Here is a 23,808-nt window from a genome sequence, read left to right on the forward strand (position 1 = left end):
ACTCAGTAAGACAACCTTGACACCCCTCTGCAGAGAGATGTGCCCGTTTGATACAGGCTCAAAGCGAGTTTGACAAAGAGCAGCTTTTCCCTTGGGGCAGGGTGACCACGGAGAATCTGCTAATGAAGAGTTAATGGCCCAGGAACCCCAGCTTCACTTATCAGATGGGAAGGCTTTAATCATTCCTATCCTTCCTGTTACCACCAGGACGGGCCAACAGCCTAGCCATCCAATCAGTAATTAGAGAGAAGGTATTTCTCTACTCTCCTGAGCTGACTATCATATTGTTAAATTTGAAAAATATTTGATGATGAATCTCACAGCTCTTTGGTTTTACTTATGAGTGGAATCAGAGCACCGCCCCACATTCGCATCTGTTCTGTGGACAGATTTGGTGGAAAATAGTTTCTGGTTTCTTTTTGAGTCACAGGCCTTTTGAACTGTGCTTCAGAGACATCCATGGGCCCTTCATTACAGGAATTACTCTCCAAAGGACAAGGTCTTTATCAGTCAGGGTCTTTGGTTGCAAACCATAGCAACTAACTTACATGCAGATGAGCAAAAACACACTCTGTGGGAAGGCCATGGGGTGCTCACAGACCAAAGAAATAGTCAGTGCTCCAGGCTTTGAAAGAACAGAGTCCAAGGCAGCCCTGGACAGCCTGCAGCAGGAATTGCTCTGTGTTCAGGGATGCACCCTCCAATCACTTCAAAAAAAATTTTTTTTGTCATTCTACCAAAGATTCAATTCTTGGGAAACAATGCAGTTCCCCCTCTCTTGGCTAGGGAAGAATAGGGTGCCATGCCTAACCGTCTTGCCAGATATCTCCAATGGGGGAGAGATGTTTCTTTTTTTCTTTTCGCGGTACACGCACAGGCCTCTCACTGTTGCGGCCTCTCCCGTTGCGGAGCACAGGCTCCGGACGCGCAGGCTTAGCGGCCATGGCTCACGGGCCCAGCCGCTGCACGGCATGTGGGATCTTCCCGGACCGGGGCACGAACCCGTGTCCCCTGCATCGGCAGGTGGACTCTCAACCACTGCGCCACCAGGGAAGCCCGGAGAGATGTTTCTTAAAGAAAAACTGGGGAATGCTGAAACCAGAGGAAGGGAGAATGTATGCCAAGGGATGGAACTACAGTGCTTGCTACACTGCATTTCTCAGAATAGGATCACGTGTGTGGCTGAAATGCACTGCAGAGCTCCATGTCACCTGCTCCAATTTATCTCACAGTGTCGCTGAACCTTAGGACGATAACGTGTTAGCCCACTGACTAAATCCCTTTTAGTTAGAGCCCAGACGTGTGTCCCTGCTTTCTTCTAAGACGGTTGAAAGAAAAAGATGGATCAGGCAGTGTTCTTAGCTGCGACCAAGAGAAATCTACGCTAGGTGGTTAAATAGAAGAAGAATGTATTAAAAGAACTGGGTGGCCCAGAGAATCTCCAGGAGGACCGGAAGACCAGGCTGAGAGGCTATGTAGCCAGGACCAATGCCCCAGGCCTACCATAGGACCGTGGAGAGCCCCAGTGTTGCCCCTGGGCTCAGTTGCCATGAATCGCTTCACTGAGGCAGGGCTTGGACGCTAGTGCTAAACCCCTGTCACAACTGGCCTGAGAAACAGGATTGAGCCATCTCTCCCTTCACCAACATGGATCCTGCAGCACCTGCTTCCTGAGTCACCAGCTTGCCATGCAAAGTATGGTGCTGGGGCACCATTTTGGAGGAGGCCAGGTCACATGACTGGGCCCCAGCTGCAAAGGGGCCTGGGAAAGCATGTTCTGGCTTCTGCCTTAGAACAGAAGGCCTCTGCCTTGGAGGAAGCATGTTCAAAGGAACAACAAGTATCCTTAGAAAGGCAATTGTGTGACTTTGAACTTGTGTTCATTCCACTAATGGACCATGTCTCCCATACCGCACTAGTAATGAATACATTTTAAATACATTTTGTGGGCTTCCCTGGTGGCGCAGTGGTTGGGAGTCTGCCTGCCAATGCAGGGGACACAGGTTCGAGCCCTGGTCTGGGAAGATCCCACATGCCGCAGAGCAACTGGGCCCGTGAGCCACAATTACTGAGCCTGCGCGTCTGGAGCCTGTGGTCTGCAACAAGAGAGGCCGCGATAGTGAGAGGCCTGAGCACCGCGATGAAGAGTGGCCCCCGCTTGCCACAACTAGAGAAAGCCCTCACACAGAATCGAAGATCCAAGACAGCCATAAATAAATTAATTAATTAAAAAAATTTTAAATACATTTTGTAATAATTTTATAAAACTTATGATATTACATTCTATTTTTTGTTGAAAGCAAATATTGAAAATGTACCACAATTTTTTAAATCTTCTTATGACAGGGTTACAGGTATACCAGTATGCTCAAAAAGTGGCAGTGATTCCAACCTCTCAGAGGTTCCTTCAATATCAAGCTGTATGAACCTTGGGCAAACTCTTACACAGCTGTATTTCAGCATTACCATCCAGGACATGGTGTAATAGTACTTAGCTGTGGACTTAATCGTGTTGATAATATTGGTATTGCTAAGCATTTTTAGGTATCAATAAACAAATGTTTCATCTAACTGGTTAAGATACAACTAAGAATGATAATCATAACAATGTTCCTTTATTTATTTATTTATTACTAATGAGCTTGTACAGTTCACCAGAAATGCTAAGTACACAACAGAACTTTAGGATTGGATGCTTACATTCCATGTTAAGTTAGTGTTCTATTTTTTCCAAAACACTGTAATTATCAAGAGATCATTACAATTGATTCAGATAATGCTACAACAGAGGAAAATGCAAGGTTTTGCCATGGGTTGTCAGTGTCAGCTTCTAGGAACCAGAAGCTGGTCCTTCCCTTCCCTCCCCTCCCCTCCCCTCCCCTTCCCCTCCCCTCCCCTCCCCTTCCCCTCCCCTCCCCTCCCCTTCCCCTCCCCTCCCCTCCCCTTCCCCTCCCCTCCCCTCCCCTTCCCCTCCCCACCCCTCCCCTTCCCCTCCCCTCCCCACCCCTCCCCTTCCCCTCCCCTCCCCTCCCCTCCCCTTCCCCTCCCCTCTCCTCCCCTTCCCCTCCCCTCTCCTCCCCTTCCCCTCCCCTCCCCTCCCCTCCCTTCCCGCCAGAACATGCCTTCCCAGGCCCCTTTGCAGCTGGGGCCCAGTCATGTGACCTGTTTTGTTTCCTTTCTTTTCTCTTCTATTTTCTTCTCTTCTTTTCTTTTCCAGCTTTATTGAGATATGATTGACATGGGACCAGGATTTTTGAGCAGAGTCTTGGGTCAGGGAGGGGGCAGATCTGAGCAGTGAGAAGGGCACCCAGGGAGAAGGAAGACTCAGAAGTGTGGAAGTTCCTAAAGAACTGGAGACTTGCAGCTCTGGCTGGAAGGAAAAAGTTGGGTGAGGAATGACACCCTGTCAGACACCTTCCAATGTGAAAGTGGAAGCACATTCTTTTTGCTGCTGGTGATAATGCCAAGAATTTACATTTTGTGTTAATTTGACCTCATTGACATAATGCCTTATTATAGAGAATCACTTAGATGTCGCCTAATTGCCTTCTTTCTCTTGCTAACCCCAATGCTGAGAAAGTCAAAAAAATGACCTTTGTTTTGGCTGCGGCAGAGAAATCTGATTTGATATTTTGTTGTCACAGATCTTTTGCTTTCATATTTGTTTGTTTTTTCCTAGGCCACACAAGCACTTTAATTTGTATATTTCCTTTTGCATTTGTCCACATGCATATGTATTTTCCCATGCTTTCTGTAACTTTTTTTCCATTTAAATTATATAATTATCATTTTCTTTGCTTCCCCAGTGTATTCTTATTTCTAGTCTTTCACAGAAGCCCAATATTGCATTGAGTAATCATTGGAAAATTGTTATGCTTCAGTTTTTCAATAGTTTAGATATCGTAATGGCAATTTTTGTGTATAGAACTTACTTCTTCTGTTAGATTATTTTCCTAACAGTATCTGTAACTCTTAACTTCCTGCTTGGAAAAATAAAGTTTTATGTCTTAGGGTTTTCCCTTTTTTGCCTCCCATTCTTGTATATAACCATTTCATCATGAATTATTATGCATTTTACTTTTCTCTGTATGGCAACCTTACTAATACATCTGTCCAGACATGCTTATATAACATTGTACAGTATAAGCCCAAGAGCTTCTGCCATCAGTGTAACTGTGATGTGCAGGAAAGCAGTAGCCCAGACTATGGAAGTATCGCAGAGAGATTGTGATGGTCATAAAACGACACTCTAGCCTGAAGGTCTAAATCTCCTCTATGTTGTTTCCTAGATTTATTTTCTTTAAGTTTGTATCTTTCATCACCAACTCATAACTTATCATAACTCATTCTATACCTGGTAACCCTTTACCCCATTTTCTTCATTTTCTTACTTTAATGACATGACTTACTATGTGATCAGTACTTTTCCCTCCTCCTTAGTGTTTGAAATTATTGTTGTTGTATTTGTACCTACCTCCTATTCATTAACCTTTTAAGTGTTTCTCTCTACCAGCAAGTTGGTTCCTAAGGATACTGGAAGCTCTTTTTGTGCAGCATACATTGGCCATAGGACCCAGTGATGCCACTCAAGGGAACTTACACTAAGAAAAGCGTTCACACCTAGCGTGTACACGAATCTTTATAATATCTGTATTCATAATCATCAAAAACTGGAAACAACCCAAATGTCCTTCAGTAGGTGAATGGATAAACACTCTGTGGGGTATTCATATGTTGGAATACTACTCAGCAATTAAAAAGGAATGAACTATTGATACACACAACAACTTGGATAAATCTCAAAATAGTTATGCCAAATGAAAGAAGTCAGCTTCAAAAGGTTACATACTCTGTGATTCCATTTACATGACATTCTTGAAAAGAGACAGCTCAAGAGATAGAGGACAGATCAAGGATCTCCAGGAGTTACGCGTGGGGGGAGGTTGCGACTACACAGGGATGGTAGGAGTTTTGGGGGGCGGTGGAACTGTTTGTGTCCTGAATGTTGTGAGGATAACAAATCTATCCAGGTGTCAGCATTCATAGAACTAACACTAAAAATGTAAATTTTATTGTATGTTAACTTAAAAAATATGAAAAGATTCCCGTTTCATCAAAGTAGTCATAGGTCCTTTGACAAGTTATGTAACCTCTCTAAATCTCAATTTATTTACTTGTCAAGTGTAGACAATACTCTCTACCTTGAAGAGGTGTTATAAAGATGAAATAGAATGTCATAAAGTATCCACCTGACATACAGGAACATCTTCTTTTTCTTTTCCATGCTGATATTTCTCATTGGGAGCAGATTCTTTTTCATGATTATTATTATCTGGGCTTTTCTACGGTTATTTGTGTCTTGGGGAACAGAGTGGAGGGTTTCAAGCAGAAAAGTGACCTGATCTGATGTTCATTTTTAAAATATGATTTGAGCATCTTTGTGCGGGGGTGGTAAGTAGTGTAGGGGGGTAAGAATGGAAACATGGAGGCCAGTAAGAGGTGTTGGGGGTTGTCCAGATGAGAGATGACGGTGGCGTGGACTCAGTGGGAGCGTTGGAGGGGGAGAGAAATGGGCAGGTTTGGGATTTATTTTTTTTTTGGAGGTAGAACCAACAGGCTTGATGATGGTTTGAGGAGTGAGGAAAGGTGGCTGGGGGTGTCATTTACTGAGATGAGAAACTCAAGGGAGGAGCAAACTTGAGTGTGTGGGCTGGAGTCATCATGGAAAATCAAGAATTCTGTTTGGATGTGTTAAGGAGTGGAAACCAAACAGGTAATTGGGTACAGGATTCTGGAACCCAGGACCAGGTCAGCGTCGTGTCGTTCATTTCCACTGGAGGTGGCACTGTGAGTCTCCCAGCTCCGCCCCTCCAGATTAGGGTTGCAGGGGAGCTTTTAGCTGCTATTCCTTTGACCTAGCCTTGGGATTTTTAGCAAAGCACTTTTCTTTAATCCATTCCTGAGAGCAAGCACTTGTAGAAACTTCAGATTATGCTTGTATGATCCACTGCTGCCAGATTTTCTTTTTCCTTTTCCATTTAATGTGATTTAGGGAAAGGCGGACACCCAGTATTTCCAGATATCCAGCTTAGAAGTCATTAGTCGTATTGTGTGAGATTGAAAAGTATTAATAAAATGCTGAGAATGCTGAGGAATACGCAGATGCGTGACAAAATGTGCTGAGATTATATTCAACATATTTTGTTATTTTTAATGTCCTCAAATTTCCAGTTTTGCCACAGACAAGGGAAAGAAATTCAAGATATAATTTTCCTTTTCAAGGTATAGTTTTTTCTATGTTGAATTTTTTAAAGTTTTATTTATTTTTTTATACAGCAGGTTCTTATTAGTTATTATACATATTAGTGTATATATGTCAATCCCAATCTCCCAATTCATCCCACCACCACCACCCCTCCCACCCCCACTTTCTCCCCTTGGTGTCCATACGTTTGTTCTCTGCATCTGTGTCTCTATTTCTGCCTTGCAAACCGGTTCATCTGTACCATTTTTCTAGATTCCACATATATGCGTTAGTATATATTTGTTTTTCTCTTTCTGACTTACTTCACTCTGTATAACAGTCTCTAGGGTCTCTACAAATGACCCAATTTCATTCCTTTTTATGGCTAATATTCCACTGTATATATGAAACACATCTTCTTTATCGTCTGTCAGTGGGCATTTAGGTTGCTTCCATGACCTGGCTATTGTAAATAGTGCTGCAATGAACATTGGGGTGCATGTGTCTTTTTGAATTATGGTTTTCTCTGGGTATATGCCCAGTAGTGGGATAAGCGTCATAAGAGACTACTACAAGCAACTCTATGCCAATAGAATGGACAACCTGGAAGAAATGGACAAATTCTTAGAAAGGTATAACCTTCCAAGACTGAACCAGGAAGAAATAGAAAATATGAACAGACCAATCACAAGTAACGAAATTGAAACTGATTAAAAATCTTCCAACAAACAAAAGTCCAGGACCAGATGAGTTCACAGGTGAATTCTATCAAACATTTAGAGAAGAGCTAACACCCATCCTTCTCAAACTCTTCCAAAAAACTGCAGAGGAAAGAACACTCCCAAACTCATTCTACAAGACCACCATCACCCTGATACCAAAACCAGACAAAGATACTACAAAAAAAGAAAATTACAGACCAATATCACTGATGAATATACATGCAAAAATCCTCAACAAAATAACTAGCAAACAGAATCCAACAACACGTTAAAAGGATCATGCACCATGATCAAGTGGGATTTATCCCAGGGATGCAAGGATTCTTCAATATATGCAAATCAGTCAATGTAATACACCACATTAACAAATTGAAGAATAAATACCATATGATCATCTCAATAGATGCAGAAAAAGCTTTCGACAAAATTCAATACCTATTTATGATAAAAAAAAACTCTCCAGAAAGTGGGCATAGAGGGAACCTACCTCAACATAATAAAGGCCATATACGATAAATACCAATTAACGATTGCCTCTGGGAAGGGAGGGACAGGGATGGAATTTGAGGGACAGGGAGGTATTGAGGAAACCTCGACTGTGTCTGCAAAATGTTAAAATTCTGTAGAGTGTGGTATTGAGTCAGTGTGTTCATCATACTCATCTATATTTGAAATATTTTACAATTAATATTTTGTTCTTTAAACATATACATAAAAATAACTTAAAATTATAAACACGAGAGACAATGCCCTTCTTCCACTCACTCCGTCCTCATTAATCACCGTAAAGAGTGACCTACTGGGTTTTTCTCTCAGAAAATGTAATTACTTTGCAATAAAATGTTAATGCTGTGTTCTATTCTTAAAGTCACTTGTTCCAGTGATAAAGCTATGGCTTAATAGAGTTGCTAAATTTTCTTCTAAGTCATTCTTTCGATATTTCATATTTGTCAGATGAGCTGGTGATGATCGGGAACATCTCTGTTTTTACATTAGGACCATTTCGGCAAAAACTCATCATCAGGCTGTTAACTTCAACATCTTCGAGGGCGTGGTGTGCCATGGGGTGCCCCTTGTGACTATTTCAAGAGGCAAAGTGGCGTATGAAGCTGGAGTCTTCAGCGTCACGGCAGGAGACGGGAAGTTTGTTCCTCGTAAACCATTTGCTGAATATATTTACAAACGGATCAAGCAGCAGGACCAGGTGAGCTGGGGCTAAGTGGGCTGTTAACACGGGCTGGATTGTCACTTGCTCCTGGATGTTGTCACATACAGTTGGTTAACATATTCACGGGGCGTTAGAAGAGGTTAGGAACAAATACAGCTTTCAAAGAAAAAAGTCATTATTGGGTGGATGCAGTTTCTTTTGAAGATTGGCGTCTATCGGGTTTCCTAATGGACCAAGTCAGGTTTTCCCAGGCAAGTGTAGGGCCCCTGTGGGCCTTTTGACAATTGCTGTTAGTCAGGGTCCTCTGAGAAGCAGCCACCCAGATGGATAAAGGTGTGAGTTTTTTAAACACCTGGGAGAGAAAATGGGTGGGAGCCCGGGAAGGGCTGGGAGAGCCCTCAGCCTGCAATTCAAGCCTGGCCCCAGTGAAGGAGAGAGGGAGAAAAACAAGTGGTGGAAACATCCTAGACTACTATACAGACCAAGAAAGGTTGAGCAAGGCCTACAAGCAGCCCTTGAGCCATCGCCTGCATCTAGCCACGTGGCGTGCTGTCATTGGCTGAGAGCAGCAGTGGGAGGCATGTCCTCCGACGAACAAAAGGATGGAGTTCAAACTCGACTGCTGTCCCTTGAAACATCAAGCTCCCTGTAGTTGAAGGTCTGCAAGGTGTATTCTAATGACCACCAGAGCAATGGCGGAATTTGAGGTCAAGGTAAATATGAATTCTACCTTGGCTTCCCTTTTCCTAGCTGTGTGGCCAAGAGCAAGTTTCTCTATCATCCTTGGTCTGTTTCCTCATCTGGAAAATGACAACAGTGTTTTCTCCCCAACAGATTGCAAGAGTCAAATGAGATTTTAAAACGTAAGGCACTCGTAGGAGGTTAATAAACATCGGTTCAGTCTCTTTGCTTTCCCCCTTTGATGACCGAATTTATAATAAAGGCCTCCAAGTCTTTGTTGTAATCCAGTTGTTAAAAAAGAGGTGTTTGTTCTTTTAATATGTCTTGGCTTTTCCAGTGTTTGTTTAGCTCATGCAGTGTTTTAAACAGTTTTAAAAATTCACTTCACTACATACAGTAATATATCAGAATTTTCAGACTAAAACCATCTAAATTGCTGGGTTTGGAGTGAGGCGGGGCACCATGTGCCCTCAATCCCGCATGGTAAGAGCAGGCCGGAGCTGGATGGCCAAGCCCCACAGAGGCAGCCTTTCTGATTTTCACCTACAGGCTTCACTCATTAATGTTCCCAACTTGGCCGTGTAGCACTTAGAATTTGTAACCCTTGGGTTAGTTCTAAGGCTTCTGTGTCTTCTTTCCATTTTAAAATATACTTCTCTTTTTCCAGAGTTCTCTGGCTGTTTTCCGATTCATTTCGTTTGCGTCTTGTAGTCTCTTTGATTTCTCCTCTAAAGTCTTGTGAAAATTTTTTGCTTGTGGATTCTCAGAGTTTGTTAGATAAGATTCATCCTTTTTTTTTTTTAACCACTTCCTAAAGCTTTGATTAAGTAAACAAGTGCTCTAGAATGCTTTAAATTCTCAGGATGCTACAATTCTTTTTTTAATTATTTTTTTATTTTTAAGTTCTTTATTGGGGTTTAATTGCTTTACAATGGTGTGTTAGTTTCTGCTTTATAACAAAGTGAATCAGTTATACATATACATATGTTCCCATATCTCTTCCCTCTAGCGTCTCCCTCCCTCCCACCCTCCCTATCCCACCCCTCCAGGCGGTCACAAAGCTGATATCCCTGTGCTATGCGGCTGCTTCCCACTAGCTATCTACCTTACGTTTGTTAGTAACGTATGCCTCTCTCTTGCTTTGTCACAGCTCACCCTTCCCCCTCCCCATATCCTCAGGTCCGTTCTCCAGTAGGTCTGTGTCTTTATTCCTGTCTTACCCCTAGGTTCTTCATGACATTTCTTTATATACTGTATTTCAGTCAAAGTATTTAAGGTTGCAATTTATTTTGCTGGGAGTTAATTTGTAAATATTGACACTGACGGGTGACAGGTAGGTAGAGACTGTAAGGTTTCCATGTATTTCTAAACATCCCATGGTAAATAACAGCAATACTAACATTTACTGAGCTTTTACTGAAGGCAAGGCACAATGCTGGGGCTCTGTCACTGTAACAACCCTGTGAGCGAGGGAGTATTATTTTCCCCACTTTATTTATTGATTTATTTATTTTTGGCTGCATTGGGTCTTCGTTGCTGCACGTGTGGGATCTTCCCAGACCAGGGCTCGAACCCGTGTTCCCTACATTGGCAGGCGGATTCTTAACCACTGCGCCACCAGGGAAGCCCCCCCCCCCCGCCACTTTAAATATTAGGAAACTGAAGCTTCAGGAAATTAAGAAACTTGGTCATGTCACACAGCTAGTATATGGCAGGACCAAAACATAAACTCCGGTTATCTGACTACAAAAGCTATATATATACTTAAGCAATAAACCATATAATGTAAACCATAAAGATTGAGTTAAATGAGTTAATGGGAGATAAATTATTCTAGGTTTGGGGAAAAAATCTAAATGAGAGGCCTTGATGACGGCTAGTTCATTCATGACACTTGTAGTAGTAATCCAAGGGATAAACAGATAAGCGTTGACTTAGAAGAGATAGTACTGACAGAACGGGGTGATGGATCATGTGACGCTTGAAGTGGATCCAGGACGAGCCTGCTCCTGGCTGTCAGTACCAGTTGCCCACCAGCAGGGACGCTAGACTAACTGGGAACCCCTGACAGACTGTATTTAAAGGACTGACTTTGCCTAAGTCTTCCTCTTGTAGGGAAAATATGCCGAGATCACTGAACGACTGGCTTCATCAGTCCTCCTTTTCAAATCGTTGTTGGGTATTTTACTGGCAAAATTAATGGCAACGTCATTTTTTAGGAGTTCACTCTCAATTTTGTGAGTTATTTTAGTTTCTCAATATTTTCTTCTGATACCAACTTTTTAGGTATTCTAGTGCATTATTGTTTTTACAATAGCAGTAAGTAATGGTTGTATTATAATATGTTGTTCTGAGCACATACTATCTGCCAGGCAGTGTATTTGGTGTAATTTATATTTATTATTTTACCTAACCCGCACAACAAGCCATGTGGGAGATATTATCCCCATTTTACAGAATAGAAAACTGACTGTCAGCAAGATTAAGTAACTTTCCCTGGGCTGAGCGGTAAGTAAACGTAAGAGCCAGGGTGTGTGATAAGGCCTTTCTGATTCCCGCTGTACATGAGACCTGTAGAGCAAGAAAAGAGAAGAAAATGATTGTGAAACTCAAATCATGGGGAATGCATTATTTTAAAAAGTGTTGATGTGGAAAAAGTATCAAATAAAATGAATAAAATGAGGTTTGGGGACTGTGTGGAGATGTTTCAGACCTTTTTTCTCTCCATTAGGCAAAGATAATTTTATAGAAGAAAAATATTATGCTAAAGTTAAGAAAAAGAGTTGTTAGGAATCCTAGATTTTAAATTCACATGAGGTAATTAGAGCTCTTACTCTGGTTTTCATTTGAAACATTCAATTTCTTTGTAAGTGAGGATAAGAGTTTGAAGGCAAGCAGGAAAGGCCCATACCATTTCTCCTGCTATCCTGTTATCCTTCCCAAGAAAATTAATCACTTACCACTGTGGACTCCAAAGCACAGATTGTAGAGGCACGCCAGTGTTTGTCAGTCCCAGAACTCAGCTGGTCTCCTGGCTAGAACGTTAGTTCTTCGAGGAACTTATTTTTTATTCCCAGGACTTCCTATGTAGTAGGCGTTTGATAAATAAACAAATTGCAAATGGAAGGAGCAAAGACTATAGTTTCAGAGGTCATAGAAAGGACTTGAAATAAATTTACACAGAAGATTGCCTCTTGCCTCCTCCCAGTGGGGTTGTCTGTGAACTTGATCCTTATCCACGATTTTATTACTTAGTGAAACTTGGCATCGTGCTGTGCAGCTATCACTGTTAACGGATAGTGTGAGGAACTTCAAAGGAGAGAAATGACATTTTAATGCAATTTGACAGCTTCAGGGAATTGTTACTTTATTTTAATATTTAAACAGGGGATCCTTAAGGGGAAAAATTTAAATCAGAAGATGAAACATGAAAATTTATTTGATATATGTTACATAATAAAATACGTATTTCAATTCAATATAAAAAGTCACTTAAGGAAGAGTGTTGGGGGATTTAGGAAAGAAAAATATAAGAGGAAGGAAAAACAGTACATGGTCCCTCGGTATCCATAGGGTTAGGTGCTCAGTATCTGCAGATACCAAAATCCACGGCTGCTCAAGTCCCTTATACTGTTGGCCCTCTCTATCCGTGTATTCACCCAGCTGTGCACATGGAGGGCCACTGTGACAGCAGCTTGGGTGTTCAAGTACATTTTGAAAGAAGAAAATCAATTTACATGCTGTTCCTTCTTTACCAAAAAGAACAAAAACAAAACCTTTTTAAACTCAAATGGTTGATTATTCCTAGAATTTCTGTGTGTTTAGAGTATAATAATTTTTACCAAAATTTGGAAGCACAGACATTCTTCAAGTCATCCCTTTTTCTCCGTTTTCAGTAATAAGCAGCCCAATCTATTTTGGAAAATTAGGGTCACATTGCATCTTCTGGAGAAGCAGGGATAGCTTCATGGAGTAATGCATGGTTTCAGAATACTGCGCCAAAGCTTTTAAACTGGCTTGTGCCTTTGCAACCATAAGCATAATTTGCCTTTTAGGTAAGATAAACTTAAATGGGTGGCTGATCTAGTCCTTGAAATGGGTGTTCTCCATTTCCGAAATAACAGTTTATCGGTGTCTTTCTCAGTGTGGTGGCCCGGAGGAAATACTTCCATATCATCAGCTGTCGTGTAATTCTGATTTCCTCGGATTGATTGCTAGGAACTGCAAAAGGCGGTACATATGTTGGAGCCAGCTCATTTTGGCTTACGAGAGACACTTGTATGTATCCCTTCCCGACTCCTCATTCAGTGATGTCAGTAGCTTGAAATCAGCCATGGTGAGAGCATTTACACTACAGAAATAGGCAAGTGCTATGAATCAGGGCTTTAGGAGTGGTGAGAAAAGGGGAAGGTGGGTTGTCAACATTTACCAGTACATCACTGTATACAGGGACTTTGTAAGTACTGTCTTTCCATGTTTTATCTAACCATTCAGTGTTCATCCAGTATATACTTATTGTTGACCAAATTATGTGCTCACATTGTTCTTGAGAAATAGCTCGCGGGGATTAAATGGAAACATTTGGTGGATTGTAAAACATCAAAATGCAAATTTTCATTGTTATAGATCACCTCTGTTGAATCTAGTGATTCGTAGTCCCCTGGAGAGCTCAGTCCTGTGAGGACCTCTAAGAACCTTGAAGTTCACCAGGTACTGAATACCTACCTGTAAATTCACCAGCCAGGCATGGATTTCATTCTCAGGGAGTCGCTGCTCATTTGGACCGTTTGGTGTTACGTCAGTGTCTGCTGTTTGGTATTTGGAAGTTCTGTTGTCTTTATCGCTATTTTAGTATCTTAGCCTCCATGATCAACATTGTATTAGTAACTTCTTGGGGTTCAGGATTCTTGTCTCTGGTCTTAAAAATCTCAGAAAAATCTAGCATCCTAGCATTTTACTCTCTGCAGACAATACAGGTAAATTTTCTATCAATTTTAAGCTTCCTCTTTTCCCTGATCAGCTAACCAAAAACATTTCTGCAATCATGCGGGTATAGTGATTGCAATTAATATTTATTCATAGCACTTCATATTGCGACATAATTCCCATTTTTGTCTATGAACTCATCACAATGACAATCATCATTAAATACTATGAACTCAAATTGAACTCCCATCTACCTAAGTAAACCACCAGCACCCTGCTGGGTGAGGTGCCATCCATGTTTCCCGTATTACTTAGGATAGCCTCTCACAGTGTTTTACCCTCAAACCTTTCTGTCTGATTGCAAACCCATCAAGATGGGAAGAACTGCTGGTGGGGTGTGATCATCTAATTTTGGCCAGCCTGTACTGGGGGAAAAAAATGTCACCACCCAGATCAGTCTTCCGAAGGTGTGCGCTCAGGATCCTAGTCTCTTTTAGGTGCTCCTTAAAAAAGCTTTCAAATGATTTTAGATAATGCTACCCTCAGGTGATTCTGTTGCCCAATATCATCTAAAAAGTTCTAAAAAGTTCTACAGTCAAGAAATCTTTTATTTAACAAATGTTTGTTAAGCACCAGATACAATTCCATATTCCAGGTGCCGGGGGTACAGGTGTAACTAAGACAGCAGTCCCTGGGCTCAAAGAGTTTTAATCCTACTTCTCTTTCAACTATAGTTTGTGGTGCTTAAGTTCTAGTTCTGTTTGAGATGCTAATGACACCTCCCTGTGAAGAGGTCAGTTTAGCCATTTGGATAAAGGAGTCGGGAAATTGGGAGGCATTGGGGCTGGACATAAAATTTAGGAATCCTGGCATCTACATTTATTTAAAAACACAAGTCTGAGGCCACCAGAGAGACTGTAGACAGAGAAGAAAGGGGACTTGAGAAAGAGCTCCGGGGCTGCCAACCTTCCGAGGCTGAGGGGAGGAGCCAGGGGAGGAGCCAGCAGAGGAGCCTGAGAAAGCTGACCAGTGAGATCAGACGAAAACTAAGAGAACACGAAGAAGAGAAGAGACCTGCTTACTTTGTTCAACCCAGAACCCTCTGATACTTCATCCTGGTCTTTCTGTGAGCTTTATGCTGCATTAATGTCCTCTAAGAAGTAGGTATGCAGGGACTTCCCTGGTGGCGCAGTGGTTAGGAATCCACCTGCCAATGCAGGGGACACGGCTTCGAGCCCTGGTCCGGGAAGATCCCACATGCTGCGGAGCAACTAAGCCCGTGCGCCACAACTGCTGAGCCTGCACTCTAGAGCCCACGAGCCACAACTGCTGAAGCCCACGTGCCACAACTACTGAAGCCTGCGCACCTAGAGCCCGTGCTCCTCAACAAGAGAAGCCACCGCAATGAGAAGCCAGCGCACCAAAACGAAGAGCAGCCCCCGCTCGCCGCAGCTAGAGAAGCCCGCACGCAGCAACGAAGACCCAACGTAGCCAAAAATAAATAAATAAGTAAAAAAAAAAAAAAAAAAAGAAATAGGTATGTATTTAGTTGGGAGACTCAGGATGGTGTCCCTGTCATCACTGTGCTCATCCTGGATACCTGGAAAAGAAGCCCGCTTTGGACCCAACCACTAGGATAACCTCTGAGCATTATGCACTGGTTGTACCAGATGCTGATGCCCATGTCAGGGCTGGGCACGTCACACTTGAGATGGAGATTTTCCATTTGCCACTAGAGAGAAGCCACGTGACTACTTTTCCTGAGAGCTGCAGCGTAAGTCTGCTTAGAAAACGTGTGCAGCCGAACTCTGGAATAATGCAGGGAAGGCTTAACATTCTGCAGAACGAGTGCCATCACCTTTCCATTTCGTCACAGTGAACATCTATTGAGGTTCTAAAACGTATATAGAGTACAATGCCAGGGGCAATAGACAGTACAAAGATGGACAAGACCTGGGTCTAGCGTTAAAGAACTTACGTAACCACATCTAAGGATAAGAAAAGATTAAAAGGTTGAAAGTACTGCAAGGCTTGAGACCAGAACTTAAATTGTCTTTGATTCCTGTCAACTTGTCTATAAAGGGGAAGACTGTGAAGTGTGGGGCAGCAGAAGCCTCCCCAGAGAGGGCCAGTCTGTGTCTGAGGTTGCGGTGTGGGCAGGAGTGGTTGACAGCCCACAGCCATCCTGGCGGGAAATTGGTCCCTGCCCGTCCCGAGCCTCAGCAGCAGATGAAGAGGAAGGCTGTGTGCACGTGAGACCTGGCCAGTCAGGTCAGAGACATTTGACGGTCAGTGTGACCAGAGTGACCAGCCAGGCTAAGAGGGGCCTCGTGGCATTGCTAGTACAGTGACTGAGCAGCCGGAAAGGGATTCTTAGACAAAGTGCAAAGTGCAAATATTTATTCAGGATATAATATTCCTGAATATTTCCTGAAGTGCAACCTTGGGAGCAGATCAGTGGTGAAGCAGAACAAAAGAGGATGAGGGAAACTGAGCTCTGGCCGGGATAACTGACACAAAGAGGAGAGGAGCTCAACTAGGGATCTCCTTCCCACCAACATCCTTCCCTTTACACTCTCAGAAGCGTCCTAGTTTGGATGATAAATTATATGGTCACCTTAGGTTTACGTACCTACATATAGTTGGGCTTGAAAAATAAACCAGGAGAAGAAAAAACATGGAGACTAAAGACCTGAAATGGGGGATGTGGTCAGAGGGTGGGGTATTAAATTAATGTAAAGTTTCAGGTGTGGATTGGCTCCAGGTAACTGCAATGTCCAGGGGCTGGGTGGCAGCCACGGGAAGTTGGTGCTTCATTAGCCCATGTCGATGTTCAAGGTCATGGCAGGATCCAGGGTGAAGGAAAGGACTGAGTCGATAGCGAGCCAAGATGCAAGTCCAGCAAAGCATCCAACCAGACACAGAAAGTGGACAGAGGCTTGGACTTGTGCACAGAGGTCAGGGGTCTTCCTAGTCACTAAGTGATCAGTGTGCTTCAAATTCCACTGTAGGGACACGGTCTCTGTCTTGTTCTCTGCTTTATCCTCTGCAGAATATCTGGGGCTTGTGTGTGCTCAGTAAATATCTACTGAGTGAATGAGGGAAATGCTTTGTATCTGGGAAATCTCATGTGCCTGTGAGGTAGGTTTTATTCCTTGCATTTCGTACATGAGTGAGTAGGCTCAGAGGAGCTTATTAACTTGCCAGTTTCCTACAGCCAGTAAATGGCAAAGCTAGAATTCAAACTTAGACCTACCTTTCTCCAAAGCCCACACGGTTGATCACTACAATACGTTAGTTTTGGTGGTCAAAATAAGACAGATGGGGCTTCCCTGGTGGCGCAGTGGTTGAGAGTCCACCTGCTGATGCAGGGGACGCGGGTTCTTGCCCCGGTCCGGGAGGATCCCACATGCCGCACAGTGGCTGGGCCCGTGAGCCATGGCCGCTGAGCCTGTGTGTCCCGAGCCTGTGCTCCAACAATAGGAGAGGCCACAACAGTGGCCTGTGTACCGCAAAAAAATAAATAAATAAATAAGACAGATGTACACAAATGTACACACACACATATTTATTTTTTAAGAGGTTTTATATGCTAGGCATTATTCTAAATGCTTTACATATATTTAATCCTCACAGCCCCCCTATAAATTAGAAGCTATTACGATCCCCAGTTTACAGCTGAAGCACAGTTTTAAGTAACATGCCCAGGCAAGCTGGTTCCAGAGCCCATGCCCTTAATCACTGTGGTTTACAATTACTGGACTTGCCAGTGAATTTGTGTCCACATTGACAAACAGTAGGATTTAGTTCTTATGAATCCCTTTGTTTAGAAAGTCCTGATTTCAAAAGTCTGCTCAAGCACTGAATTAACTCTAGCTGAATCCAGGGTTCTGCTACACAGTTGGCCACCAAAGGGGTATAGTCCCAGATGGGAGATTCTGTGGAAGGCTTGTTACAAGCGGGGACTATCAGGAAAATGAGGAAACACACACACAGACTGCTAGAATCTGAAACAAAAAGCTGAAAGTCTTAGGAGACGTACAACAAAACACTCTGGGAATATAGACACCTAGAATTGAAACTACAAGAAAAGGTAGAATGTTGGAAAAGCCTGTAAGGTGGTTATAGAACAGAATGTGTGAGGATATGGCAGAGGCCCCAGTGAAAGTTGCGGTGGAAGGAATGATTGTTAGGAAGTGTTCCCTCGGCCTTTGTCTGATGCAGATCAACCCCAGTGAAAGAGTGGGGCAATGCCGGTACTCAAGGTCGCCGGGAATTTCTGTGAAAGGGCAGGGCATGGGAGGCACATGATAAATTCACAAGGCTCATTTTTGGTCTCACAATTCACTTAGGGAGCAGAACTTAGCTTTGAATTCAAGAAGTCAATAAGCCACAAGAGAAAAATGAAATGTTCTGTTTCAGACTTGCACGCCTACCCCCGTGGAGCGTGAACCCTATAAGGGAGAAGTCATCACACTGAAATCCAGAGGGACAAAAGAAGACGCCACACATGGGACCAGGAAACAGGCCCACTCCTGAACCAGGTGCTGTCAGTAAGGGATAGTGGGCAGAGAAAGTTTTCCTCCCTGACAGCATATGAAATTAGCATTATCTCTTTCTTCCTTAGTCTTTAAAGAGTCCAAGGTCAAGGTCAAAGACTTCAAAGTGACCTAAGACTCAAGGACAGTTCAGCCAAAGGGCAGGCTGATAAAAGACCTCTTGACGCAGAACACTTGGATGAGGCCTCCAGGTTGAAGAATGCCTTGGGCTAGCTGGAGGTTTATTCTCTGAGTCGTTAGGAAACATTGCACAGAGGCCTAGAGGATCAAATTTGAGCGAGAGGCTGGTAACACAAAGGGAGGCTGTTATTGAGGAAGGTTGGCACTACTTAAAACTGAGAGTGCAAGTTTATAGTCAAAATTTATAGTCTGATTAGGACTTTATCTGGAAGAAATGCATCTATGTATTGTAAAGGCAACCATATTCTAGAACTTAGAATGGAATGAAAAATGAATCATGTTGCTTTGGGTATAATTTTTCACGAAAATGATTTGATAGCTTATTTCACACAGTTTTAGAATAATATAGGTGTGGTCATTTAAAAAAAAACATTTGAGTGCTTCATCTGTTTTCTCTTAGTCTTTTGACATTCAAGTCTTTCTTTTTGAAGCACGTATTATCATCATCCTTGTCAATTTTCTTTTTCTGGGTTTTTTTTTTTTTCCGAGTTGTTTTCTGGTCCTGCTCTGCCAGGTACCTATTTCACCATGGCTTTCCTGTGATTTAAACATTTCTCTAACATCGTTTCCACTGACTCCATGAAATCTACATGTTTTGTCAGTTTTACAATTTCACTAGCCTCTATGGCTTTGTTTTTTCTTTTAATGTGTGATACATTTTCAGATGTTTCAGCAGGTAGCAATCAGCAAAAGATTACAGAGGAGGTTGACAAGATGGACAGGGAGAGATGTTTGTGTTAATTAGGGACACTGTCTGTCAAAGGACTCGTTTTATACAAACCCAGTTAGGCATTGCAGGCTTTTACATTATGATAACCTATGCTTCCTTACATAAACCCTGAGCCTTGTGTAATGGGGCCCTGTGTACTCCCAGCCGTGTTCTCTTTCATTAGTGAATGCTGTTAAGTTTTTAGTAATGCCGTACAGCCAGCAGTTGCAGCTTTGTTGTCATTTCCTGACTATTGGAACTATTTTTTCAATCCAGGAAGGTTGTGTTAAAAATCCAGAGGAAGGTTAGCAAGAGGAAGACATTTTATTGAACGCTGTAACATGCTATTACCAGCATTTGTAGGAGCGGGATTCATGTTTACTTTGATTATAGGATTTCTTGGGGGTCAGGCTTGGGTTCTGCATCTCTTTGTGAGGGAGAATGTTACACTGGGTTCCTTTTATTCTGTTCAAAGGTAAAATCAGAGAAAAGGATGCTGCTGTTCCCATCCCAGTTAAACGTTGTCAGCCCGTGGAGAAGCAGGCCTTATTTCAACTCCCCAAGATCCTTTTGAAAACATAATCGCTCTAGGCTTCTTTGATTTCCCTTCAGAAGCCGTTGCTGGCTTCCTTACTGTGACTTTGTTGCTGTGTAAGATTGAAGATATAAGTGAATATTATGGTGATGGAAAGTCTGTGTGAAAATTCACTGATGATACTTTAAAATGTCATCTTTGCTTACACCAGATTTCTTACTTTGAATTTTTAAAAATCACTTTCTTGTTTAAAGTTTTTTAATGGCTACATTTGTTTAAAAATAGCGAACTCTGTGATTTTACATTCTATTGTAATTTGTAAACATTTAGATCTTTATTGTAATTAATAAACATTTAGATCTTCATTTTATATCCTGTTATCTGAGTTACGTGTGTCTTCTTTTAACTAGTGGGATTGGGAGTCTGGGAGGTTGGTTTTGATTCACAATTTCCTGAGAGACATCTGCTTCCGCAACTCCTGGAAATCCGGTCCCTCAGCAAACCCCATGTAATCAAACTGGGTACTCAACCTTAGAATAACTCCAAAGCAAATAATCCAATTACATTGATGAATGCAGGATTTGAGGGAATTAAATGGAGTCAACGTGGCTGAAAGATGCTGCAGTGATACCTTCCGGTCCCTATGCTTCCTGGTCTGTGCTCTGATCCTTCTGTGGGTGCAGAGAAGCTGAGTTTATATTCCTTCTCCTGGGTAACTAGGCCAAGAGGGATTTTAAAAACATGCAGTAAAATCAGGGCAATTATGTCCTCACTGCAGACACATCTGCCCCGACTTACTCACTTAGATCTGGGGTGTAGTCATACTTTTGACAAAGGATGGTAGGAATCTAGTTTACTCAGTTGTGATTCGTTTTGAACACACAGTAAAAAGGATGATGAAGTACATCTATGGAAGAATCACAGGTCTCTTTTCTCAGGTAAGAGATACCTTAAAATACGGCTTTTCTCCTCCACTTTGGTTGATGAAAAAATTCAACAATAAGATGACTGAATCCTCTGAAAAGAAAGAATGAAATTGCTTTTTTAACTAGAAGCCAATTTTCACTCATCATTTAGAATTCAGCTTAAATATCACCCTCACTCAGAGGCTTCCCCAGACCCAACACCATAGGGTTAAGTCCCACTTTCTGTTCCTCCATATCAAGGCCACCATATACCCCGTCACAGCACCGCACCCCACTGTATTATATCTACCTGCTTTACTTGTTGGCTTCCTCCAGGAAACTGAAAGCTCGTTCAGGGCAGGGCTGTCTGGTCCACTGTTATTTCCCCGGCATCTACCAGAGCACCAACTGATGGGCATTCAATGGATAATTATCAGAGGACATGAAGGAGTTCCTGCTAAGTTCCTGAATTGATACTGATGAACTAAGTGAGAACTTTCAACAAAATAAGGATAAATTTTGTGGAGTATTTTACTGTAAAGGGGCTTTAAATGAAGAAACTGATTCATTGTCTAGTATTTGATGGATCTCTTTGGGAGAATGAAATAGCCTCAGGATTCTACATTAACAAAATCATTTGAAATGAATGTGAGGATCCCTATGTTGCTTTCCTTAGGCTTTGTCATGAAAATGTTTGTAGAAACATAGTTCTAAATAAGTGACCTAAGGCAATGGAAAAACATGATTCAAGCTATTAATATTTAATAGCTCGTTTTTCAGGATTGCCTCTGGTATACAAAGTAAGGGTCCCTTTGTCACTAAACAATTGCATTCTCAAGGTCTGTGCAAAGACTAGATGGAATTAGTAGCTTTTTTTTTTTTTTTTTGTAAATATTCACTCCTTACTCTGATGGGCAGTATGATGTACTGGGAAGCAAAAAAGTGTGGGATCTAAACTCCTATTTCCTATTTGTGAGGCCTTAAACAATTCTTAAAATTAAAAAACAATTCTTAAAATTAAAATACATTATGAATTTATCAAAACATACCAAAAGCAAAAAAGTTAACATAATCACACTTATATACCTATTATCCTGTTTAAGAAAAAAAACTTTATCAGTACAGCTGAAGAGCCCTGTGTGCTTCTTTATTCATTTTCCTTTCCTCCCCCAAGGTAACCAGTGTCTGGAATCTGGTGTTTTATTCCCGTGTACAATACATCTTTTATATATTTGCTATATGTGTACATATCTCTAAGCATTGTTTCGTAGTGGTTAAATCTCATAAAAGCATTATATAGTATGTGTTGGTTTTTTCTTTGTTTGTTGGTATGTATTCTTTGGTTTCTGCTTTTTTGCAGTCAACATGTTTGGGAGTTATTTGTTTTGCTAGGTCTAGCTCTAGTTATCCCTTTTATTGCTATACAGTATTTCCTTGTATGACCACACCATTATCTATTTACCCATGTTCCTGTTGATAGACATTTAGATTGTTTCCATTATCATAAACAACACTGCCATAAGTGTTTTTGTACCTATATCCTTGTGCTCACTGAGTGCTTCCCTAACATATATGCCTTGAGTGAAGGGGGGTGGAACTGACAGATCCGAAGGTGGGCGCATTCTCCCCTTAGATACTGGCAAATTCTTCTCCAAAGTGGATATGTATGCCCTCCGTAACAAAGTGTAAGAGTTTCTGTTGCTCCAGATTCTCACCAACATTAGATATTGTCCAACTTACTAACTTTGCTATTGATTCTTGTCAAAGTTATTGGAGTTTTAATTTGCATTTTCTTGAGCACTAATGAAGTTGAGCTCCTTTTTATTATGCAGTTTAATTGATCTTACTAAGCGTCAGCGTCTTCATTTATAAGATGAGAATAATAGTATCTTCCTAATGCACAAGGATGCTGTGAGGGTTACAAAGCCCGTACTGTGTGGTCAGCACGGGCTAGCTAGGATTACTACTAATAGTGTCATGATGAAATAATAAACAGCGTGCTGCCCAGAGACTGCCGAAGTCTTGACTTCTCCTTAGGTGGGAAAGCTCACCAGGCTTGGTAATGCCAGCTCCTTTGGCAGCTGGAGGAGCATGGAAGCCAAGACCGGAGGGGCGGAGTGAGAGAAGCGACAGGGTGAGGGACTAGCACAGGCCTGGGGAGGGCTCAGTGGGCATGGTGGCCCTGGGTCCTGGCACATGTGAGCAGTCAGCAGGGGCACAAGCAGAAATATGGGGGATGCGCAGAGCCTGGCTCTCAAGTGACGCCTGTAGATCCAGCAGGTCCCAGTGTCAGCATGTGCCAGCTACACCTGGGACCCTCTTCTCCCAGTGTTTTCTCTCGCCTCTGCCTGCGCACTGGAGAGGAGACAGCATCTTGTGGGGGAAAGAGTGTCGGCCTGCCACTGCCTTTAAAGTCACAAAGCTGGATTTGAACCAGATGATCTAGATGCTTGACCTCCCTGAGCCTGTTTCCCCATTGCTAAGGTGGGAACAATTCATAATACTTCCTTGTCAGGGAAGAGGCGAAAGGATTAACTGAGATGGTATGGAAGGTCAGATTCATCCTCTCCTCGTGGCCCCTCCCCTACACCTGCTTTTACTCTTTTTTTAGCCTTCTTTCTCACTTACCTACTATCGAACACCCTGAAGGCACCAGTAGATTCATGAGATTTTTTTGTGTCAAACCCACTCTCTCCCTTTCCTTCTTTTTGGAGAATATCTGCGGACAAGTTAAAAGGAAATGAAGGCAGTGGATCTATCATTTATTAAACACCTACTGTTTATAGAACACAAACCAAACCCCTCAGTTTTGGCTGCCACTGTACAGTGAGTAACACAAAGAAGTGCTCAATGAATTCATCTTGGGAAGAGAAGACAAAGAAGATTATGGTGATGGAGGAAGAAGAGAAATAATTCACGAATGAAAATCAACACTACAGCAAACCATTATTTGTGTTCAGAGGTCAGGACGGCATTTATCTCAGGAGCTATCCATAGCATGTCAGGGGAGTTTGTAAAAATCTAAATGGCCAGTTGTGAAATATATTTGCCCACATTTTAACTCGGCCTATACAATAATCTAACATGATAAAATAACTATGTTATATTTGTCATACAAAATATTTGCAACTGCATTATGATTGTAAGTTCCTTGAGGGCAGGGGCAGTTTCTTAACAGC

General features: G+C 42.1%; 1 protein-coding gene across 1 annotated transcript in view; it reads left to right on the top strand.

Annotated features, from left to right (window-relative positions):
- Positions 1–21,412, top strand: part of DPYS (dihydropyrimidinase) — a 90,181-nt gene extending 68,769 nt beyond the window's left edge. Inside the window, exons 8-9 of the mRNA XM_089898830.1 lie at positions 7,963–8,170; positions 18,164–21,412. Of these exons, the coding sequence (XP_089754956.1) occupies positions 7,963–8,170; positions 18,164–18,280 (325 nt within the window). The 3' untranslated portion in view covers positions 18,281–21,412. The remainder of the gene's footprint in view (positions 1–7,962; positions 8,171–18,163) is intronic.
- The last annotated feature ends 2,396 nt before the right edge of the window (positions 21,413–23,808 follow it).

Source organism: Delphinapterus leucas, chromosome 17, assembly GCF_059928025.1.
Source record: "Delphinapterus leucas isolate spDelLeu-1000000601 "Yukka" chromosome 17, BTC_Dleu_Yukka2, whole genome shotgun sequence".
Lineage (NCBI taxonomy): Eukaryota > Metazoa > Chordata > Mammalia > Artiodactyla > Monodontidae > Delphinapterus > Delphinapterus leucas.